At 44.2% G+C, this 12694-nt stretch overlaps 2 protein-coding genes across 4 annotated transcripts in view; one reads left to right on the top strand and one right to left on the bottom strand.

The window, feature by feature from the left end:
• Positions 1–12694, bottom strand: part of RS1 (retinoschisin 1) — a 102262-nt gene that overhangs the window by 32469 nt on the left and 57099 nt on the right. The window contains exon 2 of one of the 3 annotated variants that reach the window (XM_034434351.3): positions 6705–6730. The exons of the other annotated variants lie outside the window; for them this stretch is intronic. Within the exon in view, the coding sequence (XP_034290242.1) occupies positions 6705–6730 (26 nt within the window). The remainder of the gene's footprint in view (positions 1–6704; positions 6731–12694) is intronic. 3 annotated transcript variants of the gene reach the window in all.
• Positions 2783–6072, top strand: LOC148113480 (uncharacterized). Its single transcript, XM_087871399.1, has one exon. The coding sequence runs from the start codon at positions 2786–2788 to the stop codon at positions 4211–4213; it is 1428 nt and encodes a 475-aa protein (XP_087727525.1). The 5' UTR covers positions 2783–2785; the 3' UTR covers positions 4214–6072.

Genomic DNA, 12694 nt, shown 5'->3' with positions numbered 1-12694 from the left:
AACCTCCAGTAGTCATAAAGTAGATAAATATAGAACAGTAGGTATCACCACAGTCCTCCAGATAAATGTTGTTTATTTCTCTTATCAGGAATTTCCCCAGACTTGTAAGGGTAAGGTATATTTTCCATTCATCAGTAGGTAGTGCCCTCAGTTTAGGTTTTAGCATAGTCTCAGATCTCACTAGTATTTAATCCTATTTTAATTCGATTTATGGAAGCAAAGTAAGTTATTAAGTAAATAGTTCCAGCACTTTAAAATGCCTTTCCAAAAATGTTTTAAAATGTTTTAAAAGTTTTTTTTACTTTTCTCCCCTTAATTCCTTTCTTTCAGATCTGGGATTTTTCTCTAAGTAGTTATTTGCCACTTTAACAAATAGTTCTAAGAGTCTCTTTTCCTGATTTTTTTTTCCTTTTAGGGTTAAATTCTAGGTAAAAAAGAAATCATCTCACCCAGTTCCAATCACTGTTCATCTACACCGTTCTTGAACTTTCTGTTGCCTTGGCTGTCCCAGCTTCATGGCAGCCATGATGGTTGCCTCTTCTCCTCGTCGTGGATGAGAGGGAAAAGAGCCCTGGGTCAAGCAGGAAAGATGTGACTCTCCGCAGCCTACAGGGCACCCCTCTTTTCTTCACCACCTCTCCAGGGTGGCTTTAGCTCCATTTGGAGCCCTACAATAGGGAGAACTCAGCATGGGAGCACGGAAACCCTCTCCTCGCATCCAATCTTGTCACAACATCAGCCGGAAGTCCAGGTGGTGGAAATTTTGAATGTACTCCTTTACCAGTCTTTCCCTGCTTCAGAGCATAGATGTGGGTTTCTGCCTGCTGGGCCATCATTGGGTCTTCTAATCACTCTTGCAGGACTTGCATGAAGGTGTCAAGGTCATTCAGTTCTGAAGCATTTTCATTGTGCAGTGACACCAATCACTCCAAAGTGCTCTCTTCCAGGCTAACCGTGATAACATGGACATGGGACACATCATCAGGGTACATCGCTCCATAATGCTCCATGTAGTGCCAGGCTTGAGCCAGGAAATGGGCTAGGCAGTTTGGATGCCCATTGAAACAGATCACCGTGGGGGTGGCTGAAGGTTCTTCCACACCAAGATGAACCTGTGGAGCAGAATAGTGGCTGCCGCCACCACCAATACCAGTGCTGGAATTCCAGCCGCAGTTGTTTGTGCCGGGACTCTGACTGTGGCTGCGGCCCCCAGCACTGCTGTCTGCCTCAGAGGAGGGAGAGTGGTGAAGCCTACTGCTGCGATTGCCTTTGCTGGGGGCCCAGGTATGTCTGTGGCTGCCGGACAGAATGGAGAAGAAGGTCTTTGGCCTCTGCTGCTTTCCTCACACTTGTTACCCAACAGGTCTTTGGCCCTTGATATGGGGTATCCCTCGCTTGCTCCTTTTGTGGTTGCAGCCAGTTGCTCAGATTTCTCAGTCTTTGGTATCGGACACGTGCCAGTTGGCTGTGCTCCTGCTCCAACCTGGGGTGGGGCTGCTCTAACCAAGTTGGGCCTCTCTCAGCTTCTTCTTCACTTTTGACTCTTTGCTCATAGCTGACATCTCAGGGTTGACCTCCTGGTGGGATCCAGGTAGGCTATTTCTATGAGAACTGGCTTAATGTGAACCGTGGTTAGACAGCAAAAGGAACTCCTGGGACATTTTTTTTTTTTACCAAGAATATACTAAAGATTCCATGTGGTTACAGAAGTAGAAAAGTTAGTTCTAACAATTTCACAGGAAAACAGCATAGGAAAACTATCCCTTTTCTCCATGGATCTCCCATTGTCCGTTGTCCACCAATCATTTGCATTCTCTTTATTTTGGGAATAATTTGTCTGCCTCAGACTTCCCCAACTGGCAATCATGAGGTGTTGCGTCTGTCTCAGGCTTCCAGTCAGCACACTTGCATTCCAAATTTACCTCCCAAACCTCCCTTACATTCCAATGTTTTCCCTTCCCACTTCTGTTACAGTTGTCTTGTTGCAAGTGGGGCGGTGTAGTGAGTCAACCATGACATGCTGTCTGCTTAACATCTAACTTTGTGCTGCTTTCATTTTGTTCAGAAAGGATTAATCACAAAGAAACTTGAGGTAGTAAAGTTCAAAGTAGCGCAAAAAAATATACCTTGCTTAATTTTTTCACTTATTTGTTATCCTACTATTCATCTAATGTGGCCAGTCAGAGTACTGAGAAGCTTATAAAGGTAGTCCCTGTTTAGCAACAATTTAGTGACTGTTTGCAGTTATGATGGCAATAAAGAACTTTATTGTTACTTTACTTTACTAATTTTACTATCAATTCTTGCATTTACAACCTTCACAGGTGTCAGCCTCCGACTTTCTGCTTTGGCTGCCATAAGAAGCGGGGGAGGGAAAAGAGGAGGGGGGAGGGAAGCAAGCTGGTGGATTGAAGAAACGAAACCTAAGCACCGAAGTGGCTATCGGGTCAACCGTCATCGCGTTCCTGATTGATGACGATGCCAGACGTGTGTCCACCTGACCTCTGGGAGACCTTTGGATTGGGTGATTGATGATGAACAGTGGGAGGGGATACTTTCTATATGCAACTTTCGCGCCTATTGCCTCAGTTTCAGCTTTCTTAGATTGCGTTCATTTCATTTTCCAGTAAAAATACATTACTCTATAAAATATGGAGTTTGGCTCATTCTTTCCTGGACTTTGAAGGAAGCAAGCCTGACATTAAGCTGAAACTCACTTCAGTCATCCCAGAAAACCACCGAGGGGACTGTAACTCAGATCATGTCAGATCAGGGAACTGAGGAAATGCAAATGGGAGCATCGGGGTCAGCGATGCCTCCATTTCAAACAGAGGAAGAAACTGCCGAATGGTTGAGAAGACTCCGACTCCTAGAGGAGACTGAAGAAACCAGATGGTCGAAAGGAGTAGGAAGGCTGCCGGACTGGGGAGGGACCCCCCAGGGTGTAACCAGCTCCAGACCACGTAAGGGGGAGGCAGTGTGGCTGCAGGAAGAAAAGGAGAAACTCATGCTGGCACAGGCAGCGCAACTCCTCCGTGATGTTGAAGAAAGCCGGAAAAACCGTGAGTTTTATGGGTTCCCTGTGAAGAAGGGAGGAGACGGCCCCAGAGGGAAGTCGGAAGAAACAGCTTGTGGGGGAGAAGATGAGGAAGCTGAGGAAAGAATATCTCAGGCTTCGGAGGCTCGAATGAGGGATGCAACAGGTCAGGGACCCCCAGCCTTGCAGGCTCCTCCCCGCAGACGTAAAAAACCAAAAATTCCCCCCCTAACCGGGAAATATGATGGAAATCCGAAGACCTTGGGTTATTTTTTGACTCAAGTATGGAACCACATGCAAGATTGGGGAGAAGACTATTTGTCAGATGCTGCTCGAGTGAGATGCATCACGAGCGTATTAGAGGGAGTCGCAGCTGAATGGATGGTGGTCCTCCACAATAATGACTCCCCTTTGCTAAGAAACTACAACCAATTCATGGGAGCTCTTAGGAGGCGTTTTGAAGACCACCTAGCCGAACGGAAAGCGAGACTTAGAATGAAAAGCATCCAGCAAGGTCGGAGATCAGTGGCAGAATATACCCAAGAATTCCGCGAGCTGGCACCCTACATGACAGGGTGGTCAGAAGCGGCTCTCCTGGAGAGTTTCAAAGATGGGCTGAATGAAGAGATATACAAGGATTGTAGAGGCCGGGGGGTTCCCGAAGATTTGCAGAGTTGGTATACAGCAGCTGAGGATGTGGAGATCGAGCTGGCCAGAAGCCGACTCAGAGGGGGGCGTGCTGGAGACCCGTCATCCTCCTTTTACCGTAAGGGAGCACCTAAAATGGCCGAAAGGAAGGCGGAATTCAAACCAAAGTCAAAGCCTTTCACCTGTTTCAAATGTGGGAAGGAAGGACATCGGGCTGCCGAACGTTTCTCCAAACCAGTACCTAAGACCACTGGGTTGGGACCCAGGAAGGCCGACAAAACACCTGCAAAAACCCGCAGCAGCGCCCTGAAAGGAGAAGTCGTTGAGTTTGCTCCCCGAAACGAGGGTGAGTTGGGAACTCCGACCACCGACGACGACAACGGGACGGACTCCGACTCTGATGATCTGGTGAGTCACACCGAGGACCCCATGCTCATCCCCGTAGAAATAAGGGTGCCATCCACAGGGACACAAGCGCAGATATTAGCCCTACTAGACTCTGGGTGCACCAGGTGCATAATCAGCTAGAAAGTGGTGGAAAAGATGGGCCTGAGATTAAAAACACTAAAAAGGCCTATTGCGTTTTGTCAATTGGACGGATCTATTGCAGGAGGGGGCCCAGCCAGTTTTGTGACTGAACTCATTGAAATGCAGCTGGGGGATCATGTAGAAAATCTCAGAATCATTGTGGCCCCTGGCATGGAACGACCCCTCATACTTGGACTGCCTTGGCTCCGCAGATGGAACCCCCATGATTGATGACAATGCCAGACGTGTGTCCACCTGACCCTGGGAGACCTTTGGATTGGGTGATTGATGATGAACAGTGGGAGGGGATACTTTCTATATGCAACTTTCGCACCTATTGCCTCAGTTTCAGCTTTCTTAGATTGCATTCATTTCATTTTCCAGTAAAAGTACATTACTCTATAAAATATAGAGTTTGGCTCATTCTTTCCTGGACTTCGAAGGAAGCAAGCCTGACAACAGGTCTGTAAAGCAAAGGATAAGCACGCAGGGTCATTTAGCAACTGTTATTCTTAAAGATGGAATTGCTGATCCCAACTGTGGCTGCGAAATGAGAAATACCCAAATTTGAAACAAAAAGATTATCTGAATTACTAAAGCAGTCAGAAGTTGCTAAAATTAGAGATCTCCAAACACTTTTCTCTTACTCTTGATGTACCTAAAGGTAAAGGTAAAGGTTCCCCTCCGCACATATGTGCTAGTCATTCCCGACTCTAGGGGGCAGTGCTCATCTCTGTTTCAAAGCCGAAGAGCCAGCGTTGTCCGAAGACATCTCCGTGATCATGTGGCCGGCATGACTAAATGCCAAAAGTGCTTGGAACGCTGTTACCTTCCCACCAAAGGTGGTCCCTATTTTTCTACTTGCATTTTTTATGTGCTTTTGAACTGCTAGGTTGGCAGAAGCTGGGACAAGTAAAGGGAGCTCACCCCATTACGCAGCACTAGGGATTCGAACCGCTGAACTGCGGACCTTTCAATTGACAAGCTCAGCATCTTAGCCCCTGAGCCACTCATCCCTTCCTTGATGTACCTAGAGCAGTCTATTTTGCCTATTTAATTTTGAATATTAAACTAAGAAGTCTTTCCTACAAAATCCAAAGTAAAAAGGAATAAAAATGTATTGAATGTTGCCCTATTTCAATTCAGCTTCATATTGCCAACAACTCAATTAAGGTGGAAAGAATGCAGACTATCAGGCAAAAGAAATGAAAACCTAAGAAAGGACCCCAGAATGACACAACTAGATAAAACTAATTTGGAACCTGAGTTCTCCATTTTGTTCAGAATGTTTAGATGAGTGTTTTTCAAACTTGGCAACTTTAAGATGGGTGGACTTCAACTCCCAGCACATTGGCTGGAGAATTCTGGAAGTTGAAGTTCACCCATCTTAAAGTTGCCAGGTTTAAAAAGATTTCCTACAGAGAAGGGCCAACCAAATCACTGTTTCCTGGAAAAATATACATTAGAAAATTAAGATTATGTTAGTTGTCCAGACCGATCAATAATGAAAAGAAAATACTGACAAAATTGTGGAGCTATTTCATGACTCAGAGTAATTCCTTACATTAGTTTCTTAATCTGGGTTGACCTCTGCATCTGTTTGTAATTATCTTTCTGAAACATTCTTGGATATGCTATTCAAATGGATTGATAATTGTTATTTAACATTTTTTATTAGCTGTGCTGGATAGGAAGTAGTGACGTTCCCTCAAAGCCTCTCCTTTCTGCTTGTTAAGTAGAAAACCACTGGAAAGCAGCAGAATACACAGCAGTTAGTGTGAGTAGGCGAGCAGATTCTACACACAAGGAAAAGCACAAAACATGAAAGCCAAGGATGTCATTTTATAAAAATTAGCCTTGTGGAGTTAGGGCCTGCACCCTGATCGCATTGTAACAAAGAACAGGGAAAGGCATAAAGTCACATGACTCATCTTTGTAGCAAAGAATCAGTCCCTAAATTGTGGCAGGAATGGAAGAGAATGTGAGGAAGTGGCAGCTTGCTATGCTATTTTTGGGGGGGGTGGGGAGCCCTCTGCAAATCACTTTTGTAAATATAGCCTTTCCAAAAAAATAAACTCTTTTTTAAAAAGATATGCTGCTGTAAGGCTGAATTAAACTGAATCAAAATTATAAATCAGAATACAGGGGAATTTTGGTTTAAGACTGATTGGGTGAAGGATGTGTTATATCATGTTTTCAATTTGCATGATGACATCATTAGATAGATGATACAAATTGATCACTCGGACTATGATGTCACTACATAAATCATATCATCACCCAAAGAATATTGATTATTTTATTTCCATCATTTCCTTAGAAATAAAATTATGCAAATAACCTCAATCACATTGCAATTTGATCCATCCTGTATGAAATTCATTGCATTAAAATCCAGAATACCACATGTTTTTCAGTGGGGTGGGAAAATCCATACAGAATAAAATTCCAAAGGTGCTTATATAGCAGGCAAAAAATGCAAAAGACTTACCTCTGCAAGTGACAATGGCAGCATGACTAGTAGGTGTGATTTTGCCCCAGAAGTGAAAAAACAGCAAAACAAAAAACAAAACACAGTCAAAGCACTGGATAGGGAGGGATGGAAATTGGGAACAAGTACAAGGATAAATCATATGGTCACTCATTTGGCACTAAGTATTATGCCAAATACTTTCTCAGAAGGCTTTTTCCAAAAGGGAACAAGAAGCAGGCCGGCATTGTTTGTTGACAATGCAACCCATAAGGCATTTAAAAGATACTCACCAGAACAAGAAAATATAATTACCCCAAACAGCGGCATAAGCTATTTAAAATAATGGTTAGAGCAGGATCTCTGTTTTATAAGGCTGAGGTGTAATCTAAACTTTGAAATGTTCTATAAAGTGTTTATTTTTCCTGCCCTGGCTTGAGTCCTGGCTTGCTCCCTTTCCCTTTCTTCAAACAGCAATTTTTAATAACAATTATAAAACACATATAACTTTCCTGGTAGCAAAGAAAGACCTGTGTATTTAAGTCAACACCTACAAACAAGGCATCTGCAAGAGGGGAAGGTGTCAAAAAGTCAAGATGATGATAATCACTGCTTTATTGAAAGCCCCACCTTTTTACGAGAAGTATTACCAGTAATACCAATTTATAAAGGCTTAGTAAGACCACACTTAGAATACTGCATCCAGTTTTGGTCACCACACTATAAAAAAGATTTTGAGACTTTGGAAAAGTGCAAAGAAGAGCAACTAGGATGATTAAGGGCTTGGAAACAAAATACTACCTTGAAGAATGGTTGCAGGAATTGGGTATGGCCAGTCTAGAAAAAAGAAGGACTAGAGGGGACATGATAGCAGTATTCCAGTATTTGAGGGGCTGCCACAAAGAAGAGGGGGTCAACTTATTTTCCAAAGGACCAGAAGGCAAGACAAGAAACAATGAATGGAAACTAATCAAGGAAGGAGCAACCTGGAATTAAGCAACCTCCTAACAGTGAGGACAATTAACCAGTGAAACAGCTTGCCTTCAGACATTGTAGATGCTTCATTACTGGAGATTTTTAAGAAGACACTAGACAGCCACTTGTCTGAAATGGTATAGGCCTATGGCTAACCTTTTTGCCATAGCGTTCCAGGAGAGGAAGGGCCGGGGAGGTTCACGCACACACGTGCCCACACCCATAATTTTATGCGCCCTGTCCTGCACACACAAACACCACCACCACACCGCTCCTGGCACGCAAGGGCCCAGTAGGCCTGTTTTTCTTTCTTACCTGGCTCCAGATCCACTCTATGCATCTCGGAAGGGTGAAAACAACCTTTCCCACTCCCTTGGAGGCCCTCCGGAGGCGAGATAGAAAGTGACGTATTTTGCTGTCCTCAGCCTAGGAGTCTCTGGAGGCTGGGGACAGCAAAAAACGTCACTTCCTGTCCCACCAGAAGTTGGGAAATGGGCCCTTTCAGGCCTCCGGAGGGCCTCCAAGGGAGTGGGAAAGGCTGTTTCGCCCTCTGCAGATACACAGAGAGGATCTGGAGCCAGGTAAGAAAGAAAAACGGGCCTTCCCCATCCCCTCCCAAGCCCTCCAGAGGCAGGAAACAGTCTGTCACTTCCAGCTCTATTCTCTTCTATGTGCATTGTATGTGCAACACATATAAAACCACAAAAAATTGTGTGGTCACAGTTACCATCATAACATTTTGACACTGCCCTCCTGCAAATGCCCTTACTTGTTGAAGTTCCATTTATTCCAGACAAAGAACATGTGCTCTTTGTTCTGTGAAGTAAGCAGAAAATGCTGCTACACAGGAACAAGTATGGCAAATACACAGAATTTTAGATCATACATTCTTAGAACATGTAAGATCAAGAAATACATTTTTGACAGCATTTTATATGCGTATTTCAGCCACATGCATTAATGCTGCTGGAATGTACATAAACAAACATGCCACATTAAATAAAGCAAGATGGAGATTTAACTCATGTAGGCCCAGCTTTGTATCTGAAATTAGACCATGGGTTAAACTGTAGTTAAAGCCGATCACCACAACCTTTCTAAGGCATGCATGGGAATTTATCTTTCCACAACAATTTTCTCTTCCAACCTGGCATTTTCAATGTATTTCCCTTCTATTTCCATGCTCCCTTCCAGATACCTTTTTGTTCTCTGATTTATGAAGATGCTTTATAATTGGTTGTATAAGTCCAAGTAATATTGGTTAATAAATTAACATTATACATTTTCTATTCAGATACTATCATTTCTGAATTTTAACAGCCCAGAACTGGTATCCCTAGTTAAACAGCCAAAGAAAACATTTGTCTTTCTGCTAAACAGTAGTGCCAAATAACAGATGGAAAGGGGAAACCCAATAGGAAAAAAAGTCTTGAAATAAATCACATTGTATTGATGATGTAGTCTTCAATGAGCAGATGTGGCGGTTGCAAGTTGCAGAGAAAATAAAATGATTTGTGACCCACAGTTAGAATGTGAATGTTAATTGAAAAGGCAGAATGTCTACTCCAAATTTAACCTCTGTAAACTATCAAACCTGGATACATGAGAGCAAGAATCATGCTGTGTACTACATTAGAAATTACTGATCTGTTTGTAAACCATGGGTAAACTACACTAACTAGAGAATCGTGCAAACAGAATATTAATACCAATATATCATGGTTATTATATGTTGGCTTGTGAGCCTTTCTCTTGGTCTTTCTTTTATGGCCGACTAGACAAGTTGTGATCCTTGCATCATTATTTCAGATATGTTTCCTTATTAGATTCCTGAATGCCTTCAACAATAGAAGCTGTTAGATATTGAATAGACTGACATAGGAACCAATCAGTGGTCCTGGAGTCAGTGAGGGAAAAACAAGTGTGTCAGTGGCTGAAGCCGCAGACAGCTCCCTTAAAAAGGAGCTGCTGCGGCTCGGTTTGGCATTGCTATTACTGGAGCTAAATAAAGTGTTTGAATCAGCTGCGAATGTCCTGCTTCTTCTCTCCGCCCACTATTCAACACTGGCGATGAGGGTGGGATCTGAAGAAGAATAGGACACCAACGGCTGAACAAACACTCCACATGGCAATCATCGGCCATTGACTTCAGCATCAACGGGCCAACGCAAGGTGTCTTCCATCATACCCCCGCACCATTCAACCCCACAGGAGAAGACTGAGATTCCTACATGGACTGTTTCCACATGTTCCTGGAAGCCAACGACCTGCTGAGCCTTTCTGAATAGAGAAAGAGGGCACTCTTCCTCACCCACTGCGGAACTGCCATTTTTAAAATGGCAAAAGCTCTCACCTCACCGGCAGAGTTAAAAACCATGACCTGGCCAGCGCTGGAAAGAATACTAAGGGCACATTATGCTCCGCAGGCATCTTCACTTGTATGGCGACATGAATTCTACTGGCGAGACCAAAAAGAAGGGGAATCCATCAGCGAATTTGTCGCAAACCTGCGAGAAATTGCAACCGCCTGTGAATTCTCCAATATGGATGAAGCCATGAAAGACTGTCTAGTGTTGGGGCTACGTGACCTCACCCTACAAAGCCGGTTAATAGCAAAACCCAGAGTCACGTTCCCAAACGCCATGGAAGAAGCGACAGCGACCGAGGCTTCACAAAAATCTGCAGCGGCGATGGAAAAAATGAATAAACTGCCACAAGCAAGAGAAGCCGCCACCATCCACTATGAGGACGCTGGGACGGACTTCGAGCACAGAGGCAAGGAAGAGATACACCAACTCCATTCGGACCAGAAGATGAGAAACCCAGAGAAGGAGAGAAAAGGGTTCTGATGCACCAGATGTGAGGGAAATCAACCCAGGACAGAATGCAGGTTCCAAGATTTTGGGCTCTATGGCCCAAAATAGATGAGCAATAAACTCGTTGCTCAGGGGGTTTTGGAGCCAATTGAGCATGCCAAGTGGGAAACCCCCATAGTAACCCCCACGAAGCCAGATGGGTCAGTGCGCCTGTGCGGAGACTATAAATGCACATTAAATAAAGCCTTACAGCAGAGCGCATATCCCGTACCTGTTGTACAACATCTATTACATTCCCTGGGCCAAGGAAAAATATTCACCAAACTCGACCTGTCCCAGGTGTATCAACAGCTACCTGTGGATGACACCATGGCAGAGGCCCAAACTATCATCATGCACAGAGGGGCATTCAAATGCCAAAGGTTGCAGTTTGGAGTGAGTATGGCCCTGGGACTGTTCCAGAGTCTAATGGAGCGCCTCCTACAGAGTATCGAAGGGATAGACCCATACTTCGATGATGTCCTTATATCAGCGGTTAACAAGGATCAATTACAACAAAGATTGAGGACAGTGTTAAGCCATTTTCAGGAGGTGGGGCTAAAAGTAAAGAAGGATAAATGCCAACTGGAGGTGGAAAAAGTAGAATTCCTAGGATATTTGGTTGATGGTTCCAGCATACACCCCACTGTGGGCAAGCTCAAAGCAATCTGGGAAGCCCCAACTCCTACCAATAAGACAGATTTCCAAGCATTCCTGGGATTATTAAATTTTTATAACATTTTCCTGCCACAGAAATCAATGATTGCTAAACCGCTGCACCGGCTACTCGATAAGAAGGTGGACTGGACATGGGGATGGAAAGAAGCGAGCGCATTTAGTCAAATAAAAAAACTATTAACATCCAACAGTGTTCTCGTCCAGTATAACAAAAACCTACCACTAAGATTGACGTGCAACGCTTCACCTTTTGGAATAGGAGCCATACTAAGCCATTGCATGCTGAACAGAAGTGAAGCCCCCATTGCTTTTTATTCCAAGACTCTATCCAAACTGGAAAGGAACTACAGCCAGCTGGACAAAGAAGTGCTGGCTGCAGTTGCTGGAATCAAAAGATTTCACAAATACATCTACGGCAGGAAATTCGAAATAATAACCAACCACAAACCACTTCTGGGAATCATCGCGGGAGACCAACCCACACCGCACATATTGTCACCAGGAATGACGAGATGGACGGAATTCCTCACCATGTACAACTACCAGTTGCTCTACAGACCCGGAAAGACAATCAAGCACGCCAAGGCACTCAGCAGATGCCCACTACCAGAATCAGTGGAAGACCCAGCTCCAGCGACAACCACATTGCTGATGGAGACTCTCGCAAGCACACTGATCATGGCAGCAGAGATCGTGAGAGCTACAGTGAAAGACAGGACATTGGCACGCATTTTGAACTGGGGATGGAGGGGATGGCCAGAGACAACAGTAGACGAAGAATTCAAGCCATTTAAAACGCGCCAACTTGAACTATCGGGACTGAAGGGGTGCCTGTGTTGGGGGTGGGGAGGATAGAGTAATTATACCAAAAATGTTACAGAGAGACATCCTAGAGACACTACACGAAGGACACCCAGGGATAGTTAAAATGAAAGCATTAGTTAGGAGCTATGTTTGGTGGTCAGGGATGGACAAGGAGATAGAGACATAGGTAACAACATGCATGTCATGCCAGGAATCATGGCCAACACCACACACTGCACCCACACATGACTGGGAAAGGCCAAAGACACCATGGTCCCACATACACATAGATTTTGCGGGGCCATGTCTAGGAAACACATTTCTAATCACAGTCGATGCATATTCTAAATGGCTGGAGGTTAACCTCATGACATCGACCACTACAGAAGCTGTCATAAAAGTATTGAGGAGACTATTCGCAACACACGGGTTACCAGATATAGTAGTCTCTGATAACGGGTCACAATTTACCGCAAACCAATTTGAGATATTCCTGGCAAACCATGGAATAAGGCATGCACTATCCATGCCTGGACACCCCTCGACGAACAGGCAGGCAGAATGGATGGTGAGAACAACAAAAGAGACTTTAGCCAGGATGGGGCCCAGGGAAATTCAAGCAAAAATAGATAAGCTATTAAATATACAACATATAACGCTGAATGCAACCACCCACAAAAGTCCAGCAGAGTTATTAAT

Source organism: Pantherophis guttatus, chromosome 5, assembly GCF_059756535.1.
Source record: "Pantherophis guttatus breed Tessera chromosome 5, ASM5975653v1, whole genome shotgun sequence".
Classification (NCBI taxonomy): Eukaryota; Metazoa; Chordata; class Lepidosauria; order Squamata; family Colubridae; genus Pantherophis; species Pantherophis guttatus.
This window is presented reverse-complemented; position numbering and strand designations above follow the sequence as displayed.